This window comes from Sceloporus undulatus, chromosome 7 (assembly GCF_019175285.1).
Source record: "Sceloporus undulatus isolate JIND9_A2432 ecotype Alabama chromosome 7, SceUnd_v1.1, whole genome shotgun sequence".
Lineage (NCBI taxonomy): Eukaryota > Metazoa > Chordata > Lepidosauria > Squamata > Phrynosomatidae > Sceloporus > Sceloporus undulatus.
Window position 1 is genome coordinate 11,766,245 of NC_056528.1, and position 21,945 is coordinate 11,788,189.

A 21,945-nucleotide genomic window follows, 5' to 3' on the forward strand; every position below is an offset into this window, starting at 1 on the left:
TCGCAGGGCCCTTTGTGGCACAGACCTGTCCTGTACATACTTTGCAAAAAATTGCAACCTTCACCTGTCGGGGATGCTTCAATTGTGTCTTCCTGCATGGCAGAAAGGGGTTGGTGACATAGTGGCCCTTGAGGTGTCTTCCAAGTCTATGATGCAATGGAATTGGCTTATGGACATGCCATTGGCCAAAGGATGAGCATAAAGCATGGAGTGGGGTTTCCTTACAAGGGAGGAATGAGGAAAGGGACATGGTCTCAGCCCCAGAAGGCCAGGCGGTGCCTATTGTGGGGACCCAATATTGCAAGATACACATATCAACATACACACACAGTGGAGGAAGCCCATTGCAATGGTGCTTGGAGAAAGTTTCCACTTAACATGGTGGTATTCATGGCATAAAAAGTCTGAAGATTTGGAGATCCCCTCTTCTCATGCTTTGTATTCAGAAGGAGAGAGAAGAGAAGGAGGAGGAAGATGTGGATAGAGATGGGAAACAATTGATAGACATGGGAAGAGATACAAAGAGAATCCACAGACCTATCCCTTTTGCTATATATCCCACCCTTGACGGATTCTGGGTTCTTCCAACACACATACAAGAGAGGCTTCGCTGTCGGTATACTATTTATTGCTATTATTATTCAGATGGGACTAGAGGGCTTTTTTGGAAGGTAAAGAGATGGAGAGGACGCTGCCATAGCTGTATGCCATTCTGGGAGATGGAGATGATCCCAATCCAGAGAGGTTTTGGTTTTCCCTGCAGAAAGAGAGAAAGGAGACCCTGTGATCTTTTCCATTGAGAGAAGAATTGGTAGATACATCCCAAAAAGTTGTGGCATGGCTTCCTGAGATCATCAGGAAAAGGCCACTATTCTGCCTTAGGAAGGCACCAATCTTCTTGCCTTTCTTTCTTAGGATCACTGGGATGGAGGGGACCCCAAGGAGACCCCAAAGGCCATTCAAACCAACCCTCTACTCAAGGCTGCCCTGAAAGATACTTCTCCCCCAACCTCTGCTTAAAAACCTCCCCAAAAAAGGGAGAACCCCCATCATACCAAACAGCCTTTGCCATCAGGAAGCTGTGCCTATTTTAGAAGAAAGGTCCCAAGATGGCTGCAACTGTTCATAAGAACAGGAGAAGAACCCAGCTGTTCGCTCAGGCTCTACGTTTCTAATATGGAGCACTTCCACTTTCCTTTTTATTTAAGTCTAATGAACTTCTATTCCACAGAATTGCAATTCCTCCTCTTCTAGAGTTACAAAGAGGTTGCAGTCCCACAAACTGTGGTTCTTCTACCCAAATGGGATGTCCATCGTCTAAAACAGGTTGCAAGAACGTCAGCTCTGGGTTCCTGAATGATCTCCCCATTGCATCTATGAACACCCCAGTAGTAACTCTTGAGTTGGTACATTTTTACCTATGCTTTGTGGTGGTCTATGCTTCCTCAGGTGGGCTTGTGCACATATCTATGGAGGAAAAATAAGAGACGGAGTTGCATCAGACCAAGATGCAAAACTTGGAGGACATCTCATGCCAACTGCGTATGCGAAGGTCTCCTTCGAGAATTTGCAACAGCAATTGGTTGTATCTATTGTAACATATGATAAGAAAACATTTTGGCTAGAGTATTAAAACATATATCTAAGGAGTTTATCACATTGGGGCCGATTTTAGCATTAGATTAAAGGGCATTTAGACCATCCTGCAAATGAAGTTGAAATGGCAAGTAATTGCGCAAATGATTATCACACTGCGCAAATAAAGCGATATAGGACATATGTTGTTATCAAAACCCTGGAAGTTAAAAAAGATGTGCATTAATGCTTCTTTGCGACCGCTTTAATGGCGGGTTTTGTGCCACATCGTGTGAAATCATTATGCGTAATTACACAATTTTTCTGGGGTATTTGCAGGATAAACCCCCAATCATTAAACTCAGCAGCAGGATTACAGGACAGAAAGAGCATCTGTTTTAATACCATGTACTATTACTAATAATGTAATAACTGATTCCTATTTCAGTGTTTCAGTTTTGCATGTTTTCAGTTGCACTGTATATATTTTTAATATTGTAAGCCAATCTGGGCCCCAGTTTTGGTAAAAGGGTGGCATATAAACAAATAAATATACTACTATTAATACTAATACTAATAATTGGTTGCCTTGACGGATGACCGATAGCAGGAGCTGGACAGTTGGAGGCCACCCCTGTTGGACTTTTCAGTGGCATTTTGTAACACTGACCAAAGAGCACCCCCCCAACAAACTACATATCCCAGAATTCCATAGCACTGAGCCCTGGCAGTTAAAGCAGAATCAATCTGGACCAATTCTGCAATGCAGACACAACCCTGGCGGCTTCTCCCCTTCTTCTTCTTTGTCCTCCTCCAAGGGACCGTGTAAAATAACTTCTCTTACCCACTTCGCGCAAAGGGAAGAGCTGCTCTGGGTCCAAGCCCACAAAGCTGACCAGGTCCACAAAGGTTTTCATCACTTCTTCGGACACTTGTTTTTCCCTGGCTGGACGAGAGGAAGAGCGGCCAAAAGAGAGTGGACAAATGGACATTATGCCCCAGATCCAAAACCTCAACCCCCCAAGGATGGTCTTTGCATTGAGATGGCCAGTGCTGGGTCTCTATTGGAATGATCTTATCTCCATACAAACCTATAACATCTCCAAATGAATTACTATCTTATCACCGTTTTAGGAGCTTATCACACTGGGGTTAATTTTGGCATTAAGGAGAGATTAAAGCGCATTTAAAGCATCCCACAAATGAAGCTAAGATGGCAAGTGATTGCGCAGATGATTACCACACTCAATTGCGCCAATAAAGCAACATCGGAAATGCATTTATCGCTGAAATCCTGAAAGTAAAAGATGCGTGTTAATGCTTTTTTGTGAACACTTTAAATGGAGGGATTTGTGCGACCTTGTGTGAAATCGTTTTGCGTGCAATTACGCGATTCCCCCTCACCCCAGGGTTATTCACGGGATAAACTCCTTCGGAAACTCACCGTACAAATGCGCAATGTGGGTGCCCCCCTTTGCAAAGTAGCTGATGTGGAAGGTGTCGTAATCCGTTTCCATTAAGACCACAACTCCCAGGCCATCTATTTGGAGAAGACCAAAGCCAAAGCAATCAGCTATTAATGGCGATGCAAAGGAGAGGGATCCCTGGAAAGAAATGATCTCTTTGGCTTACCTGGCGTTGAGAAAAGACCTTGCCATGATTTGGTCAGGACACCTCTTTTCAACCTGCAGCTTCCCTCTCTGGGAAGGAAAGGAGAGGATGTCTGAGGAGCAATAATAATAATAATAATAATACAGTGGTGCCTCGGGTTACGAAATTAATTCGTTCCGCGGCCGCTTTCGTAACCCGAAAAGCCTTCGTAAGCCGAATTGCCATAGGCGCTAATGGGGAAAAGCCGCGTTTCGTGCGAAAAAGCGCCGAAAAGCACCAAAAATTTTCTTCGTATCCCGAAAAAACATTCGTAACCCGGAACAATGATTTCCTATGGGATTTTTTCGTATCCCGAAAATTTCGTAACCTGGGTATTTCGTATCCCGAGGTACCACTGTAATAATAATAATAATAATAATAATAATAATAATAATAATAATGGCTACTCCAGGAAAGCGTCTTTACTTCTGGACAAACTGTGGCCAGGTGCCATATTCGCAAAGGAGGACAAGGCACTGCAGAAGGCAGGACATTCAAGAAAAATGGAAGACATGCCTCAACAAAACCCAGAAACACTCCTATAAATGTAGATTCGTGCTGGGCTTAAGTGGTATAGAAATGTACTTGCTATTGCTATTGCTATTGTTATTGTTATCAACCCTGAGCAAAGCCAATAGTCATCTGAAACACTGAAGGCTCAGCATATTCCTAATCTCTGCAGCGGCTAGAAGTGAAATTGCAAGATGCTGGAAGACAGGGAATTCTTTTTGCTCCTTCCCAAGGTCTGTTTTGTTTCTGTTGCTTGTAAGTTTGTTATTGAGGCATTTCCTGGGAAAGGAGGACATCTGGTCACTCTGAGTCCAGGAGCTAGCAATCCATTCCCAAGCAGAGAACAGTATAGCTAGCAATAGAGAGAGAGACACAGACCACAACCCCAGAGCAAACTTACTGGGGGATTTCCATTAGCAGAGCAATGTTTCCGTCGGGCAAGGGCTCGATGGTGTAGGCAAAGACGGCTTTCACGCCGGGGCTATCTTTGGCCGTCCAGATGGGATACCACTTCCCAGCCAGCTTAAAAAGGAAAGGAATACAGGAGTGAGTTTTCTTGCACTGAGAAAAAGCAATCTATATCATATGTCTGTATCAGTTGATGAATTCGATGCGTTCCCAAGTGTTACTCGTTTAATAGGAAATTGGGTCCCAGAGGCACAAATCTCATAGGAAGAAGAGAGAGAGGGTTCTTCAACCAGGAAACACAAGAGAATTAAAAGCAAGGCTGTTGAAAAGAAAACAAGAACAACCCGAACAAGGCATTTATATCAGTCCTCCTTCTCTCAGGGCAATATGGAAACAACCAAGTGGTGGAAACAATGCTCCAAATGAAAGGACAGTGAGGAAGGCAACCCTCTAATCTCTCTTGGAAAAGAAAATGGGGGGCAATCAACAAGAAGGCCCCATCTCCCAGCTTCCCACCAGATTTGGTGGGACATACTAGGAGATGCAAAGCCATACAGGGAGACTCTGGTCCTTCAGATAGCCCTGAGCCCTACTGGGAAGCTGACGGTCAATGTCCTGACCCCCTTTTAGGCCTCCTTCAGAAGTTACCCGTTGCATGTCTGGATCGCCTTTTACAGGGATATAATCACCACGACACAAACAAGAGCGGCACAAACAAGCCAGAAGAACGGTCAGCAGAGCAGTTTTCATCCTTGAAGTGGCCGCTCCCTTCTTCCACCACCAGCTGGACAATCCTTCTCCAATGGGTCAATGCACCTGTGCCTATCATATATATATTATATATATATATATATATATATATATATATATAATCACCTCCACCTCATGCATATTCTGAACTTGCCTCTGATCCAATCTGCTCCCTTTCCAAGAAGGAAGTGATGCAAAAAGAAATAGCAGTGGGAGGATGAACAGATATTTTCAGCTGCGTTCCCAGCTAGGAACATTGTAATATCTCTCTCCAGAAGACTGCATGCTCAATTCTCTTCCCATAAAGTGTGGGAAGTGCATGTGTGCATGAAAAGAAGTTCACCATGAACATGTCCCACTGATGGACCATGATCAAAAGCTTCTGGGACACTTTGGGTATTCAGAGGACGTTCCTCACGATGACCGCTCAAAGGATAGGAAGATGCCAGCTAAAGATTAGGAAGAACTTCTTTCTTGTAAGAACTGTTCAAGAGAGGTTGGGTGGCCATTGCTCAGGAGTCCTTAGTTGTGTATTCCTGCATGGCAAAATGGGGTTGGAGGAGATGGCCCTTGCATAGGTACCCAGCATGCAATGGGTAACTTGGGAAAGGGGTCAGGATATTGACCGTCAGATTACAGTCAATGCTAAGACTTTGGGGGGGGGGATTTCTTGGTGAAAATGTCTGGTTGGCTGCACCATTCATGGTCAAGATGCTGGACTAGATAAGACTTTGCATGATGATGATAATCCTACAAGGCTAATCTTTTAAAACCTCCGACCCTAGGAATACCTAGTCCACAGTGAAGTCTACAGAATTCAATGGGATACATCCAGTATTCATCTCAAATGGAGTAGACTCATTCAATGAATAGGACTGGTCACCTCAGTCCAGGTTTGTTATATGGCTGGAAATATCATGATGCAGCTGCTGGGTATTAAGGTGGACTTGAAGGGTCAAACCAGCAGAGGTCATTTAGGAAAGATATTCAGGAGTAGCTGCGTTGGCCATACCAGCAAAATACAAGCTCCAAAGCAAAAATGCTTTGGAAACTTGCAAGTTGTATTTTCCACAGTTTGCTTGACCAATGAAGGGTCTGCTCTTTTGCGGTTTCAGATGTGAATTAGTTATGCCCATCTAATTAAAGTAGTCAATGCAAGATATCAATGATGGTCTTCAAACAAATGATTTAATGGGTTAAGGATGGGTGCAGGAGGGATGGTGCACTTTCTTTCTTTCTTTCTTTCTTTCTTTCTTTGCAGTTAGTCCCACTCCTAGCACAGCAAATACTAGGATCATAGCATACAGGACTGGACTCGATGAGCCTTTCATGCCATCTTCCAAAGCATCTGACCTTTTCTTCAGTTTTGGACACAACGCTGGAAGATGCTTGCACCAAATAGACTAGACTCTGCCATTCCCTTCCCTTTTGTTTGGAAATTCAGTTTGGAAAGCCAGCCTCAATTCTCCTTGCAGCTTCCAGCAAGAAAGGGGTCATTCCTAAGCTTTAGGGTTTGTGGCGCTTGGGTCAAATTTGAAGACTGGACATTTGAAATCTGCCCCCCCCCATTTTTGTGTGTTCAGAAAGAGAGAGAAAGTGGCCTTTCCTATCACTAGAGCTGGAAGATACATAACTGAAAAGTGGATACCTGCATTCGAATACATAGGGCAGATGTTTCCCGCAAGGACCCCTATTTGGAGATGCCTATTTGTAACTTCCACTCTTAGTTATCTTGCAAGAATCTTCCAAGACAGATGCAAGGAAGTCCAGGGATGTTTCATGAGTCTTTTTATTTATTGATATGGGATTAGAGAGCTCAGATAGGGGAATCTTTGTGGAAGATCATGGAGAAGGAAGCCACCGCCGTTGTCTCTTTGCCCATCTGGAACAGTGCGCAGGTCGATGTTCTGGAGACCTTCCCATGTTCCTTACGGAAAGACAAAAGGACATCCCGAAAGTGACTCTTCTGCTTTATTTACACATGTAAGGAAACCGTATAGATGCCCACCTCAATGTGGCCACCTATTTCCCTTCGTTCACAGTAGATGTGAACCCAACACCATTCTCAAACCACCTCCAACCCATAGATAAAGCTTAATGTTTTACCTATGTTCCTTCCAATGGGGTTGTGCACATATCTGTGGAGGAAAAGAGACGGCGTGACATTAAACCAAGGGGTGAAATTTGGCTTCCAGGGAGGAGGACACAACTAGCAGAACTCTCCAGAGCCCAACGTGGCTGCCAACTTTCTTTTAATTAGCTGGCAACGCTCCTCTGCCCAGGTTCATATGATGCTGCCAACTCCTTTTTTTTCCTTTGGTACTGGCTGTACTCCTCTGCCCTTAAGAAGATTCATGGAAAGTGGGAAAATAAAGTTGAATTTATATTTATGTCGTTGAAACATCCAGTTGAAGTTCTACTCCTTCTCCTCCTCTTTCATCTACTCTGGATCTACTCATTCCCACTCACAAAAAAAGCGGTTTGCAATCAGAATCGATGGATCGATTCAACAGCGGAGCATGGTTCCCACTACATTTGCTTCGATTGCATTTTTTTCCACGTAAAATAACCCACTTGCGGTTCACATTCACAAAGAAATTGATTCAAAATGGATCCAGTTTAAAAGGTAGTGGGAATGAGTCCCTACTTCTCCTCTTCTTCCTCTTCTTTTTTTCTTTTCCCTCCTCTCCTCCTGTCTTTCTGGCCTCCTCCTCCTTTTCTTGCTCTTTCTCTTTCTACTTCTCCTTCTCCTCTTCCTCCCTTTCCCTCTTTCCTCTCCTTCCCTTTTCACAGCAATGAAAGCATTTGCATCGGCTCCTCTTACTCACCATTTGGGCGGAAATAGAAGAGCTGCTCGGTGTTGAACATCAGGTTTTGGGCAATGGCCAGAAAACGTTCCTTCACCTCCGTTGAATAGGCTTCTTCTCTGGCTGGAGAAGACACAACGGAAGGGTCAGCCTTGGTCATCTTGACACGGTGGGACCAGAGCCATCACCCCAGTCCTCCCAGTCATGAAGTTAGATATTTTTGGAAGGACAAAGGTATGTCCGTCGCATACCCCAGTGGCACCCATCCCGCCCAGGGAACATACTGTAGAGATTCAATATGCGCTCATCCTCCATTTTGACGTAGCTGATGTGATAAGTGTCATGATCTGTCTCCACTACGTAGAACTGGGACTTGCCATCTGCGGAAAGAAGACCACAGAAGGCCTGTTATTAACCCAGCATTTCATACATACATACATAAACAAACACACATATGGTTCTGCCCATGCTTTGGAGATCTTCCATGGAGGCCCTGCGCTCCATCCCACCATTCTCAATGGGGCTTCTGGAGCGAATGTGGGAAATGGGGGTCTTCTTGGTGGTTGCCCCCGGGATCCTTGGAATCTCCTTCCCAGAGATGTTGGACTGGTGCTTTCTTTGCTATCCTTCCCTTTGTGAGTGAAGATGTTTCCATTGAATCATTGAATGCTAGAGTTGGAAGAGAGCACAAGGGCCACCCAATCCAGCAGTTCTTTGGGGGCAGACAGCTCAACAGGAAACGCTCCTTGCATCTTCGGTTGGTTTCCGTTCCCAAAAAAGGGGGTGTTTGGGAGTTTGGGGAAGCCCTCTTCTCTTTACCTGCCGTCTCAAAAACGCCGCGTCTCACGGTGTACAGGACAACTCTTTTCAGCCTGCAGCCACCATCTCTGGAAAGAGAAGGATACGGTCATGAAAGAGGATGCATCCCATCTTGAGGAAGATGGCCAACAATGTCCAAACCCTCTCCTGGTTGGAAAAACCCAGTTGGGTCCAAGATCAATGCAGAGCAGAAGGAAGGGTGGAACTGAGGGATCTTTGGCCTTTTCCATTGTTGTTGGACTCCAATGCCCATCAGCCTGGATAGTGCTAAGGGATATGGGAACTGAATGTCTGGAAAGCCTGCTACTTTTTGAGTTTAACCTTTTCCATCTGCTCAGGCTCACAGAATGGCTGCATCAGCACCACAGAAATAATCCAGTTTGAGACCACTTTAACAGTCACGGTTCATCTGGAAAACTGAGATTTGCAGTTTGTTGTAGAGCCAGAGCTGTCTGGAAGAGAGGGCTAAAGTTCTCACTGAACTACAAATCCCATAATTCCACAGTGTTGAGCCGTGGCAGTTCAAGTGGTGTCAAACTGGATTATTTCTGCAGTGTGGGCGCAACCAATACACAAAGCCCTACTTACCGGGGGATTTCTACTTTGAGGACGATGTCTCCATTGCTTAAGGGCTGAATGGTGTAGGCATAGACTGCTCTCTCCGAAGGGAACTGCTTCACTGTCATAGCAGGATACCATTTCCCAGCAATCTTTGAAAACAAAAAATCAGTGAATCATGAATAATTTCTTGAAATCAGGGAATGCTCCTTGAGGACCATTAGTGGCACCCTTTGCCCAGCATCTCTCAAGCCTTAGGAAAGCTGCTGCAGATGCAAGGACTGGATTGAGAGAGGAGGCAATTCAGACAAAGAAGAAACCGCTGGTCTTGGCGCAGAAGGAAAGAGAAACCAAAGTGCCCTTGCAGATGGCAGTGGTGTCCGATCACGGAACCATAGACTTGGAGGGTACCCCCCAAAGACCATCCAATCCAACCCCATTCTGGGAGTTGATCTTCTCCAAGCTCCACTTGTCCCAACCCATAACTCTGTAGGACCTGCCACATTCAAATCACAAAAGCATCACCACCAGGAAAGAGGTTCCCTGAGCTGAGACCATCTTCCACAAAGATGCGCCATCCTGGCATCCTTGGGAGACCCTTTGGCCATTACCTTTCTCCAGTTGAAATCTGGCTGCACAGGGATGTCAAGCGAAGCACAAAGCAAACCGAGAGAGGAGAGTGCAATGCTCAAGAGCACAGCATTCACAGCTGAAATCGTCATTCTTCAGTCTTCCAGACGGGGAAAGCTTTTGCAAATGGCTGAGAAGAACCTCACCACTGGCTTAATATAATTTCCCAAAGTCGATCTGAGTTGGTCCACCTTATCTCCAGGAACGGAGGTGTGTTGAGAACAAACGGTGGGTGGAGAGAGGCTGTTACTATTGAGATATAATTACTCAACGGTGGTGGGCACGTTCTAAATCTCCTTCGGGAACATGGTGTGCCCAGGGCAACCCACCCGCTGTGGATGCCAAGGACAGGTGCTGTGGTCAGATCTCTCCAAGCCCAGCATGTCTGAAGGGTCAGTGTCAACCTGGAACATGACCAAAAACTTCCCAGTGCTTTGACGGAATTTGAAATGACATCCTAGGGCTAGCATCTTGCTAGTAGTATAGTATAAGTCCACCTTGTATCTACAGAATGCCTGTCTAGTGTTTGGTTGTGATGGAGGTGGCTATTCTCTTCCATCCCTTGCAACAACCCAGATTTGCTATTGGGCTGCTGCAAGCCGCTCATCTGTAGAATGGAGGAGCATGAACCCAGGGTGGTTTACATTAGTGATTCCCAAACTTGGGTCCTCTGGGTGTTTGGCTCATGACTAAACCATCCATGGCCACCTCCCTGGAGGAACTTGGCAGGAGGTCATCCTTTGGCGTGAGCTTGTTTTCTGCTGCTAGGACACAAATCATGGGGTACAAATGGCAAAATAAGAAATCCCACCTAAACATTTGGAAGGACTTCTTGACTATTTGACACTGAAATGCAGACTGCCTCGAAGGGCGGTGGACTCTCCTTCTTTGGAGGCCTTTAAGGTTGGATGGGCATCTTTCCAGAGTGCTGTAGTTGCATATATCCTGCATGGCAGGGGCTTGGATTAGATGGCCTTTTAGGGTCCCTTCTAAATCTATAATTCTACGTTCTTGTGCCTGGCTACAGCCAGATGCCTCCCTGATCCTCCTGCTTTCTACCAATGACCATTTTGGGGGGAGCTGGAGAGTCTCAATGGTAGGTCCAGGAGTATTGAATGGCCAATTATAGCAGCGTTCCTGATGCAGAACTATTGCACTGTGTTGCAGAAAACTGGGGCCTTAGCCTAGGTACTAAAGCAACAGGGAACAGTAAACAGACAGTGCCAGCGTGTAAGCTTTGCAAACACTCTTTTTTAGAAGCTGATTTTTGAAACTGCAATGTAAATAGTTTTGCTTAATATGCCGGTTTATTACTTTGATTAATATGGACTTTAAATCAAGACAACTCATAGGCAATCAGTAAGATGCATGCACAATTGCACATAGAGTTGATTCGCATGTAAGATACATGTACGCACAACCGATTATATCTCTTGATATAATCACATTGTCCCCTTTTCTTTTCAAAGTCCCTGGAGGAAGCAATAAAAATATTTCCAGGCCGAAACATGTCATCCTGTTTTCAAGAATAAAATTGCCTTTCTTTTCCGCATCCTAAGGTCGCGTCTCTTTTCTACGCCGCGTCAGATGGCTACAAACAAGGGAGCGTGGATGAACTCTGTGCCATCCAAGAAACTGGATTTGTGTCCCATAAGAACGAAGGCCAGCATTGCAGATGGCTAAACCAAGGGCCTGAACTTCATCTCTGAACGCTTGTAGGAATAGTTGTACCCTTTGCCGGTTCTCCAGTTCACTCCATCAGCAAAGGACTGGTGGGCTCCCAGGTAGTAAATCCCATTGAGGTTGGAATTGTGGCAGGCGTTGTACCACCAGGCGCCTTTGTACGTCTCAGCGCATTTGTTGTTCCCAGGGTCCTGTTGCTTGTCTTTGGTGGAGAAAGGCATGTTGTTGTGGCCGGAGAAAGAGTCCCCTGGGAAGAAAGAGGCAGCGGCAGAAAACACCAGTTACTTTAAGTGCCAACGAAGCATGTAAATCATCACTAAGCTAGCCCTTGAATGAAGCAATGAGTAATTTCTGCAAATGTCTTCCTCCTGTGAGAAAGTTTCCAAAAACTGTGAGGTTTTCGTAGACCAGGACTTATTCTGTGCAAAATTCACACTGTGCGGAAAATGGTACTTCAGCCACAGAAAGGGCATTTTATACGTTCTCAGTGACAGCATTTCCTACCCAGAAAACAACATTTCTGCACAGAGATATTGTTTTCTATTGTTTTTTGTGGGTTTTTCGGGCTCCATGGCCATTTGCTGGAAGAAGATAGCCTGAAAAACCCACAAAAAACTATGGATGCCGGCTATGAAAGCCTTCGACTTCACATATTATTTTTGCTTGGAGTCCTACTGTTAATGCTCAACCCATGTCACTATGATGCTGCATCTCAATGGGTATTTTCTTCCTTTGGATCAATCAGAAGTAATTGTAAAATGGCCCGTATTTTTGGTGCTATAATAATCCACATTCTCATTCCTTTCCTAGCCACAAAAAGCAAGGGAGGAAATCCTCCAAATAAGTACCTGCCGTTCCTTCCACGAAGCTCCCAAACGTCAGCCGGTACTGATCCGTTTCTCCCGAAATCCTGAAGGCTGTGTATTTGGCGAATGTGTGTTGGTTGTCGAAATCAGTGAGGTCAACGCGCAACTCGTTCTCTCCTATCCAGAACAAAGAGAAAGAGAAGGGAAAGAGTTTAGAGTAGTTTCAGATGAAGTTTTATCACGCCGCCATCCTGCCTCAATCCCTAAAGTTTGCAAAGGTTGCCCAAGTCATGCAATCTTCCTACATTACTCCACCGGTCTTTCTGTATATGTTTCCTTTTGTGTGCCATTCAAGTCATCGTAGACTTAAGGCAATCCTATCATGGGGTTTTCTTCCTTCCTCTGAGGCCGAGAGTGAAGGAAGAAAAGATATGCAACTTACCCAAAGAGGTCAAGAGGCTGAGGTGGTCATTTCCGAGCCAGAACTCTGTCATCTGGCTTCCAAAGCCCCTTTTGTAAGTGTTCCAATCCCGGTAAAAATCCACAGAACCATCCGCCCGCCTTTGGAACACCTGCAAGGAAGCAAACGTTGGACCATCATGGAAAGAAATCTGGCACATGGCCTCTGGAGAAAGGTGGCCAAGATAGTGAAAGACCTGGAGACCAAGCCCCATGAGGAACGGATTAAAGGGGTTTGCATAGGAGAAGCCTGGAGAAGAGAAGGCTGAGATGGGACTTGATGCAGCCATCCCTGGAGAAGATAGAGCTAGCTTCTTTTCTGGTCCTCCTGAGACCTGGAGCAATGGGTTCCAGTTACAAGGTTCCACCTAAACATTAGGAAGAACATCCCGACTGATAGTGGAAACAATTACTTAGGAAGGAGGTGGTGGACGGGTGGACTGTCCATCTTTGGAGGTCTTTAAACAATAGTTGGGTGGCCACATCTCAGGAATGCTTTAACTGTGGGATTCCTGCACTGGTATAAGGTTGGATTAGATGGCCCTTGGGGTTCCTTTTCCAACTCTATGATCCTGTGTAATACATTTGAAAGCATCTTCTCACTGCTCCCCAGAGAAGTCACTAAGGGTCCACCTAAATTGTTTGAGGAAGGATGCACAGCCAAGCATTGATGTGCAAGGAAAGATATGATGGAAGGCTTCCACCACTCCTAGAAAGGAAACCATAGAGCTGGAAGGAAGTCCAGTGGTCATCTGGTCTAGCTTGCCTTTTTGAGTTTTTTTTTAATGGCAACATTGTCCAGGAATAGGGCTGGAAATCTTGCCCATGCTCACTAGGAAGTTAATAAAAACCCTTGTCTTTGTTCCCCACCCTTGAGCCACCCTGAACCTGGACTTACGACCCATCCTCCTCCGTCCGTGTCCATGTCGCAAAGCACCATCAGGGGCTGACAGTTCTGGGGGTAGACGGTGTACCATCCGCTCAGGACTACTCCTTTGGCCAAGAGGTCTTTGCAGTTTCTGGCACCTGGGCAAAAGTCACAAGCAACACAACAACAGCCATGATGGGGGCATCTCAACAGGCTCCAGTCCCACCGGCAGCTGCAGGGACTGGAAGAATCCCAGCTTTGGAGGATGGTCAGTTGGGTTGGCCCTTACCTTGTCCACACTGGACTTCATTCAGCTCTTGCTGTGCTGCAAGAAAGACACAACCAGAAAGACTGGAGTTGGAGTCGGAGAGTCCAGAAACAACCATTTAACTAACCAGCAAGCTAAGGAAATGACAAACTAGCAAGCAAAGCAGCTAACTACCTACTATGTTAAATAAGTGGCAAGATAACTAGAAACCTATCCAACCACATAGCTATCTAGCTAATTAGTTAACTATCTAGCTAACGCAGCAAGATGACGGAGTGACTGACTAAATAACTCTAACTGTATCTGAGGAAGTAGACTGAAGCCTAGGAAAGCTCAACATCTTCCTTTCAGTTTGAGACTCAAAGGTGCTACAAGGTCTCTCTACACACTGACTAAATAACTATTCACTTAGTGATCTAGCTAATTGGTTACCTACCTAGCTAAATTAGCCAGATGATTGACTGACCGACTACTATCCACTTAGCTGTCTAGCTAATAAGTTAGCTACTTAGCTAATTTAGCCAGATGCCTGACTAGCCAACCAGCCAGAGGAGACCCTGCCATCTCTCTGGCCCTTGTCTCCGAGTCAAGGACCACCGTGGGCCCTCCATATATACTCACCTATTTTCCCCGGGGGTCCCGTCTCTCCCTTTTCTCCTGCAAAGAAGAGGAAAACCCCACAATATTCCAGTTTCTGCTGACATTTTGCAGATGCATGATGCATACACCTCTCCCAACAAATTAAAGACCCCAATAACCAAAGCCAAAGCAAAGCTCTCCATTCCTGGACTGAGTCAACCCTTTGCTTTTCCTGATTCTCCCAGACCAGCTTCCAGCTTCTTCTTCAATCTCTTAATGGTCTGAAGCCAGAAAAGGGAAGGGTAATGGAGCAATGCCTTGGAAAGTCCCTATTTTTGGAGAACAGCTCCCAAAATCCCCTGCGATTCCAGCCCCTTAAGTAAGACCTTGGAGCAAAATGGACTCAGAGTGAAACAAGCTCAATTCTCCATCCTTCTCTCCCAGAAGACAGCATTCTTTGGTTACCGAAGCACTTTCCATCCAGTTTTCTTCCTTCACCTTTGCCAAATATTGCTAGTATTTCTGCAAACTTTGGGGTTTTCCCCAAAACAGCCTCAACTTCCTTTTTCTTGGTGTGTATCTGGAGTCTGGAATTGCAAATATGGACCTCTCTGTGCTGCAACAAAATGCTGCAACATGTTGCTCATTGCAAACCAAGGAGAGGAAAAAGGAGACTCCCGTCAATAGAGTGAAGCCTCTGGCTTCATTGCAAATGCAGAGATGGGCCCCAAACTTTTTGGAGTCCAAAAGTTGCCTCATTTACTTGTTCTTACCTTTTGCTCCGTGGGCACCTGGCTCACCCTTGTCTCCTGCATTAAAGGCAAACAGAGGGGGAAATTAAATAAAAAGAATGGGCCAACATCTCCAAGAAAGGTAACCAAGGTATTCTTTCTCCAGTAGATCAAATGCTAGCTCTGTATAATCACTTTAATGATATATAAATAATTATGGGATCAGTGAAGGAATACACTTTCCCAAACTCTCTCCAAACTGCATGGTTTTAAATCATCTCAAACTGGTTTTAAATGGCTTCATGCTGTCAAATTAATACAGGTTGGGTCTCCATTATTATTCTTTATAATGTTTATTATTCTTATAAATTATTTATACTGAATTATTCAACATGTTTTGAGTCTGTGCAAATCATGCTTGGTGCTTTACGTTGTTCTGAACCTCTTTGGTTAGATTTGACTTGGATATAGGTTAAGGACATCAATTATTTATTAACAAATAAGAAAGAAGTCGGTATCTTTTGTCATGTTACCTTTGGATCCGGGAGGTCCACTTTTCCCAGGAAAGCCTGCAGAACCCTTTTCTCCTATTGGGAAGGAAGGAAGGAAGGAAGGAAGGAAGGAAGGAAGGAAGGAAGGTCAAAGTAGTGTTTTAAAAGGAAGGCAGGACTGCCGTGCCAGAGAGCATGCACAGAAGCCTTCCTTGTGGTCACTCCATTTGCAACCACTGGAGATGTTTCCTCCAATGTCCACACAGCCTTTTGCAAACATTGCCTTGGGTTCCCAAGAAGCCAGAGACAGGGTCCCTGTCTGAGCCCAGCACCCCTTTATTCCCATTTGGACCCCTTTTGCAAAGGACGCACCTCTTGCGCCAGAGACGCCTGGGTCGCCTTGGGGCCCCACTGGGCCAGGGACCCCTGGACAGCCCCTCAGGATGGCCAGCTTCTCTTCTCCGGCCAGACCCACGATCTGCACATCTGTGGAGGGACAACAAAGACCATCACTCCCAGGAAGGGTCCCAGTAGTGTCTCCCCAAAACTCAAGGCCCCTCCTTCCCAGTTTTGCATGCGCTTCCTTCCCATCATGGCTGCTGTGCATCCCTCCCTTGGAAACCTGCTTCTGCGATGCAGCAGACAGTCAGCTTTCTCAAGCTTCTAGCTCTCATCATGAGGTTATATGGACAAAGTTTTAAAGAATGAACCCTCTGCATTGTCACAAAGCTCTCATGAGGTTGCATAGATGAAGTCATTTTAAAAATGCAACCCTCTGCCAAGGGGCTCTTATTTAAAAGGTCTGCAAACTCCTATCCAAATCCCTTTGCAACGTCCATCACTTGGTAAGTTGGACTGCCTTCTCCAAAGGCAGATGCAAGACTCACCTGGGCAGGTGTCACCGGCAAAAGCACCAGCAATGGCCGCCAGCCAGAGCATAGAAAAGAGGTGAATTGGGGCCATGTCTCGCGGTTGCCCCTCGGACACGTCTCCTGGCATCAACCCTCTTGAGCTTTTATAGAGAAAGAGGAAGGCAACGTAAAGTCAACACAATTGCAACACCTGAGGCCTCCTCTTCCTTCTTCCTCATCCACTGCAACACTGACGCAAGACCAAACCATTTGCACACTCGCTTGTGGACCGAAGCCTTCGCGCAATTCAAAATACTCAATCAAAAGAGGGCTCTGGGCCATCTCCCAGATAGATTGCAAGGGAAAGAAACCAGTTGCACGAGGCCAGCTCTATCCACCACCATCTAGACTTCTTTGGGCAAGATATAACCACAGAATCAGAGCTAGAACCCAAAGGCCAACTAACCCAACTCCTTTTTGATGCAGAAATAGCCTTCATTAATGACCGCAGTTGGTTCAATAGTAGTTCTTTGCTCCACAAATGGATCACTCCTGCTATAGTTTGGAAAGAGGGGAAGATGCACATCTCATGCACTCTTAGCTGCATGTTTTCAGAGGCTCCAGATAAAAAAGGTCCCCATCTTCTCCCTTGCATATTATTGAAGATAAATATGCTGTGTTTGGTCCATCTCAATAGTTCCCAAACTTTGCTCCTCCAGCTTTTTTGGACTCCGACTCCCAGAAGCCCCAGCTAGCAGGAATGCTGGGAACTGGGGTCCAAAACACCCGGAGGACCAAAGTTTGGGATTCGCTCTCTCTAACACATTTGTACTGGTTTGGATATTAGAACAAAGGTGGTAAGGGGCTTTTTATAGGGTAGTATATTAGTGGAAATAAGGTGAGAACATAGAGGAGGAGGAGGGGGCGGGACCAGACTGGAGCACGTTGGCTGTTGATTGGCTGGAGAGAGAGAAAATGATGGTTGAATGACAATTGGAAGGCGAGGAATGAGGAGCGGCAGTTGCAGTGCGAAGGTCTGAATCCAAAGGTACAGAGATGGTTCTGGCAGCTGAGAAGAGCAGAGATGGAGCGGCCCAAAGAGGGGCACTGTGGCCCTTGGTCCACCAAATGCTCTGGACCGTCCTCTCCTTGGACCAAGGGAGGGATGAAGGGTCTCCAAAGCGGTCTTTTGGGAGGAGATAGGGTCGGAGTCAGGGTCAGCATTAGGGGTCTGGACTCTTAATGTCATGTAATGCTGGTTTTAAAGCTTTTAAAGGGTCTGTATATAGCTTTTGTTCTTTTTAATGTATTTTAAAATTTTTAAATTATTTGGTGGTTTAATTGTACATTTTATACCTTCACTTAACGTTTATAGTGTAGTTTTAATGTCTACTGTTTTGAAATGCTGCTCCCCGCCTCGAGTCCCATTATAAATGAATAAGGAAATTTACTTCTGAAAGGGAACTGATATGAAAAATACACGACGATGATTCCCTTTCCTAACCTCCTGTTTTTTTTTAACAGCACGACTGGAACCGTTCCCAAAATTTCTGCCGCACAGATAAAATTTGGGGATGTGAGGAGAGAGTAAGTCTCAAACCTTTGGGGGAAAAAGGCTCCTCCGCCGGTAGCGCAAGGAAGCGACACCTGCAATGATGGGAGTTACGCTCCTGAGCCTCACACTCGCATGGCTGTGTTCAGTTGGCGCGGACACCAATGTCCCCGTGGTGGAAAATTTGGATGTGCAAAAGGTAAGGGTTTGGAGTGATGGCCAAAGGCAGGGTTATCGCTGGACATGAAGGAACCAAAAATAATGGCCGCAGGTGACTTGCTGTTGTTGCTCCCTTGAACCAATCTTGCCATGAAACCCCCCTTGGAGTTGCCGTATGTTGGAAATGACTTGAAGGCACACAACAACAACAACAACAACATCGTAAAAAGGGGGGAAAATGTGCCCCTATGTTCCCAAGTTAATTGATGAATGCACAACCCAACAGAGGCTGTGGCAGGTTGCTTTTGCCTGAGTCTATGGGAAAGGAGCATGCGCTTTTCATGCCTCTCCTATTCCACCACACACCCCCGCCCCCAAGTTAATGGTCTGCAAACTGCTTTTGCAATTGGGACTCAGTTGGCAGCAAAATGAAGGGGAAAGTTGGAGGAGGAAAGAGAAACTGGGACAGTTTCAAAGCAGATGAGAAAATGGGATGGAAAAGGATCAGCAGCAATGGGGACTTTCCCTGCCAAATTGGAAAGTACAAAGGAAGGTCTTCAGACCTTGGAAAAGCAACAATGGCCATCCTAGATGTGCAACCATTGGTTGGTTGGTGTGTGCATGCATATGCGCATATATATATATATATATATATATATAATTTGCACACCTTCCCTCTTTTCCCAAATGGCCCAGAGTCCAAAGCCAAGCCTTTGCCATTGTTGCTTTGAATGACTTTGGAGAGGTCTACTTCTGGTCTCCTCTGCCTGAATCTCCTCTGTACTGAGTTGTCTTTCTGGATTTTTATTTTCATTCTTTTAATGTCAGACCCTTCTCTTTCTTTCTTTCTTTCTTTCTCTCTCTCTCTCTCTCTCTAAAGCTTGCAGGGAAATGGTACCCCATCATCACAGCGAAACGTGAATTCATGCCGAGGCCAAACTACGCATACACAATAGAGCCCTCGGAGAATGGAGATATCCTTCTCAAAGTAGAGATCCCCCGGTAAGTTTTGTGGATGGTGTCCTTTTGTGCCAGTCACTTCCACTGACCAGTGTGCTTTGTGCGTTACTATGGAATTGTGGGGTTTGTGAGATGTTTACTCTTCTCTCTCAGAGAGCCCTATGGCCCCTCAACAGACTACAAACCCCATGGTTCCATAGCAATGTGTGGCACCTAACAACCGTGGCCCTCCTTTCCTTTCCAGATTTGGAACCTGCAAGATCCAAAAGGTTGTTTTGCACACTGTGAGCCCCAGCGTCTTCAGCATGGATGGTAAATGAAGGGGTTTCTCCATCTTGTGGGTCAGAGGAGAGATGGATGCCAGGACAGAAGGCCTGTCCATACCTCTGCCTCTGTCCTCACCATGGGACCCAAGTGTCTCCAGCTGTTCTTGACCATCTTGGACTGGGTTTTTGGGGAGAAGTCCTGCATCCACCTTCCAGGTGCATGGAAACCATGGTCCACCCAGCTCCTCCCCCCAAATGTCCAATTGCAGCTGGAGGAATATGGTCCCCCAACCTCTTTCTTGATTGACAGAACGTTGATTTCTAACTTTGGCCTCCTTTCCACAGAGGGGTTGACCACCATTCGCATCGTGGACACTGACTATGACACGTACCTCATCATCCATTTCACCAGCGAGAAGCTTGTCTACCTCAACCTTCAAGGTAGGAGCAGCCGGCACGCGATGCAATGCCATGCCATGCGATGGGCGGCTGCGTTCGCGTGCCACTCTTCCCCAAACTCCTATTTTGGAGAGGTTGAAATAGCATAAATTGTCTTTCCGCTCCCAATGTTAATGCCATCGCCCTCAAAATGAGAAATTTGGGGGATTTTCTCACTCCCTAAGGATAACATTTTTGAATTATCTCACATGATTAAAGGGCATGGACAAATCTAAAGTTACTTTTACAAGAACCGTGTGAGGCAGACTATGCACTGGTCATAGGCTATCTGTCCATCCACCTATCTACTTATCTGTCTGTCTTACTATCCATCCATCTATCTGTCAGCCCATCAGTCTGTCTGTCTGTCTATCTATCTATCTATCTATCATCCATCCGTCTATCCATCAGTCAGTCAGTCTATCAATCCATCTGTCCATCCTTCCATCAGTCAGTTCATCTACCTATTTGTCTGTCTGTGTGTTTTTCCATCCATCCATCCGTCCGTTCATCCATCCAGACCCAGAAACTATCATCTCTGAAGGCGCCTCCATCTCTTTCTCTTTCCCAGGAAGGCAAAAGGATGTTCTAGACCACGTGAAGAGAAAGTTTATGGCTTTTGTGGAGAAGCTGGAGTTCAACCCGGAGCGTCTCTTCTACCGCCATGATATGGGTAAGAGCCACCAAGGCTTCATTTCGAACCCCCTTTCCCCATGTACCAAATAGTAGAGGCAAAAGATAGGGACGTTTGTGGATTGCAACTCCCAGCAGCCTCAGCTACTGGCCAAAAAAGGGGTTTATTTTGTTTTTCCAAGAAAAGGTGTTTCTTGAAAGGCTGAGAAAGACTGTAACGTGAAAAGAGGGAGACAGGCATGCAAAGCAGAAATACAGATGGAAGGGGTAGACTTTGTTGCAAACAGACTGAACACCAGGGTTTGACAGCCCTTAAAAATAATGAAGATGGAAATTGGGAGACAATTAGCCCCAAAAATGTTAACAGCAACAGCCCCGCTGGCTCTTAGCATTTAGAGATCCTCAGACATTCAAATAATAATGATGATGACCATAATAATAATAAATAATAAGCATCCACATCTCTTTTAAACATATATGATTACTGCTGTTGTTAATAGCACAGGAGCCTGGCCTGTTTTCAAAAGCTGGCAACCTTATTAGGGTCCCGCTCCCAGGAGCCCATTTCACATCTTGGTCTCTTTTCCCTTTTGCAGATTTGTGTACCGACCCGCCAGCTGGAAATTAGGTAAAATGAGCAAAAGTCAAGAATGGGTGTCGACATTGGGGCTTTTCGGGGGGAATCCACTGCAGAATCCCAGGGGCAATTTTGGGGGGTCAAGGTCCCACAACTCAGTAGAATGCAAATCCTCTACATTTGCAACAATTTGCAATTTTGGAAGGCAATGTCAATAGGGGCGTGCAAAAGGTGTGGGCTACAATGGTTAGTACTTTAGATGGGGTTGAATAGCTGGTGGGGCAGTCACTCATTGCCTGTCCCAAGGCCCCTCTACTTTAGATCAGGGCCACCATTGCACTTGTCTATTTAATGGGACTTGAGCATCTGTCCATTTTGGTACCCATGGAGGGTCATGCAACCAAACTCCATCAAAACCAAGAGCCCATTATAGTTGAAACATTCTTGGAGGTTCATATTAACACTCACATATGCAAGTGCCCTCCTCTTTAAGCTGCAAGAGACTAACATGGCTAGGACTTTGAATAAAAGAGAAGAACGACTCTTTGTATCCTTTTGCAGGAAAAACACGAAAGCTCTCTGGACTTCCATCTGCAGACTTTCCGGCCGGACGCAGAGATGACCGCAGTGGCTGCGGCCTCCTTCCCCTTTTCTCCTTCCCACCATCCTCCACTTCTTGGCTTCTCTAATTCTGTTTAAATAAAGGAATGATTTATTGGTCTTTGGACAGAACAATAAAGTATCTTATCATTAACTATAAAAATTACAATTACAAAATACAATAGTTCATGCAATGCATTGCTTACCACTGGCTAGTCCCAGAATATGCAGAATGCCAACAATCCAGAGAAACCAGCAACTGCTCTCTCCTATATTTTTCTCCATCTAGTACCTTGTGAGTATATAGAGAGACTCCA

The 21,945-nt window shown here is 45.5% G+C and overlaps 2 protein-coding genes and 1 long non-coding RNA gene across 3 annotated transcripts; 1 reads left to right on the forward strand and 2 right to left on the reverse strand.

Annotated features, from left to right (window-relative positions):
* Positions 1 to 634: 634 nt before the first annotated feature.
* On the reverse strand, positions 635 to 3,084 carry LOC121936303. The gene is made up of 4 exons (XR_006104947.1): positions 3,020 to 3,084; positions 2,420 to 2,521; positions 1,419 to 1,467; positions 635 to 757 (listed from the first exon to the last, which is right to left on the reverse strand). It is a non-coding gene; the product is annotated as an uncharacterized LOC121936303 (long non-coding RNA).
* Positions 3,085 to 11,015: 7,931 nt separating this feature from the next.
* On the reverse strand, positions 11,016 to 16,599 carry LOC121936747 (ficolin-1-like). The gene is made up of 10 exons (XM_042479290.1): positions 16,480 to 16,599; positions 15,965 to 16,078; positions 15,635 to 15,688; positions 15,144 to 15,179; positions 14,413 to 14,448; positions 13,813 to 13,848; positions 13,554 to 13,681; positions 12,639 to 12,768; positions 12,239 to 12,373; positions 11,016 to 11,637 (listed from the first exon to the last, which is right to left on the reverse strand). The coding sequence occupies exons 1-10, from the start codon at positions 16,589 to 16,591 to the stop codon at positions 11,387 to 11,389; spliced, it is 1,032 nt and encodes a 343-aa protein (XP_042335224.1). The 5' UTR covers positions 16,592 to 16,599; the 3' UTR covers positions 11,016 to 11,386.
* An 809-nt stretch (positions 16,600 to 17,408) lies between these two features.
* On the forward strand, positions 17,409 to 21,732 carry LOC121936050 (epididymal secretory protein 4-like). The gene is made up of 8 exons (XM_042477821.1): positions 17,409 to 17,491; positions 17,968 to 18,194; positions 19,035 to 19,156; positions 19,359 to 19,426; positions 19,726 to 19,821; positions 20,390 to 20,491; positions 21,048 to 21,079; positions 21,590 to 21,732. Exons 2-7 carry the CDS (start codon positions 18,096 to 18,098, stop codon positions 21,077 to 21,079), a joined length of 519 nt encoding a protein of 172 aa, XP_042333755.1. The 5' UTR covers positions 17,409 to 17,491; positions 17,968 to 18,095; the 3' UTR covers positions 21,590 to 21,732.
* Positions 21,733 to 21,945: the final 213 nt, after the last annotated feature.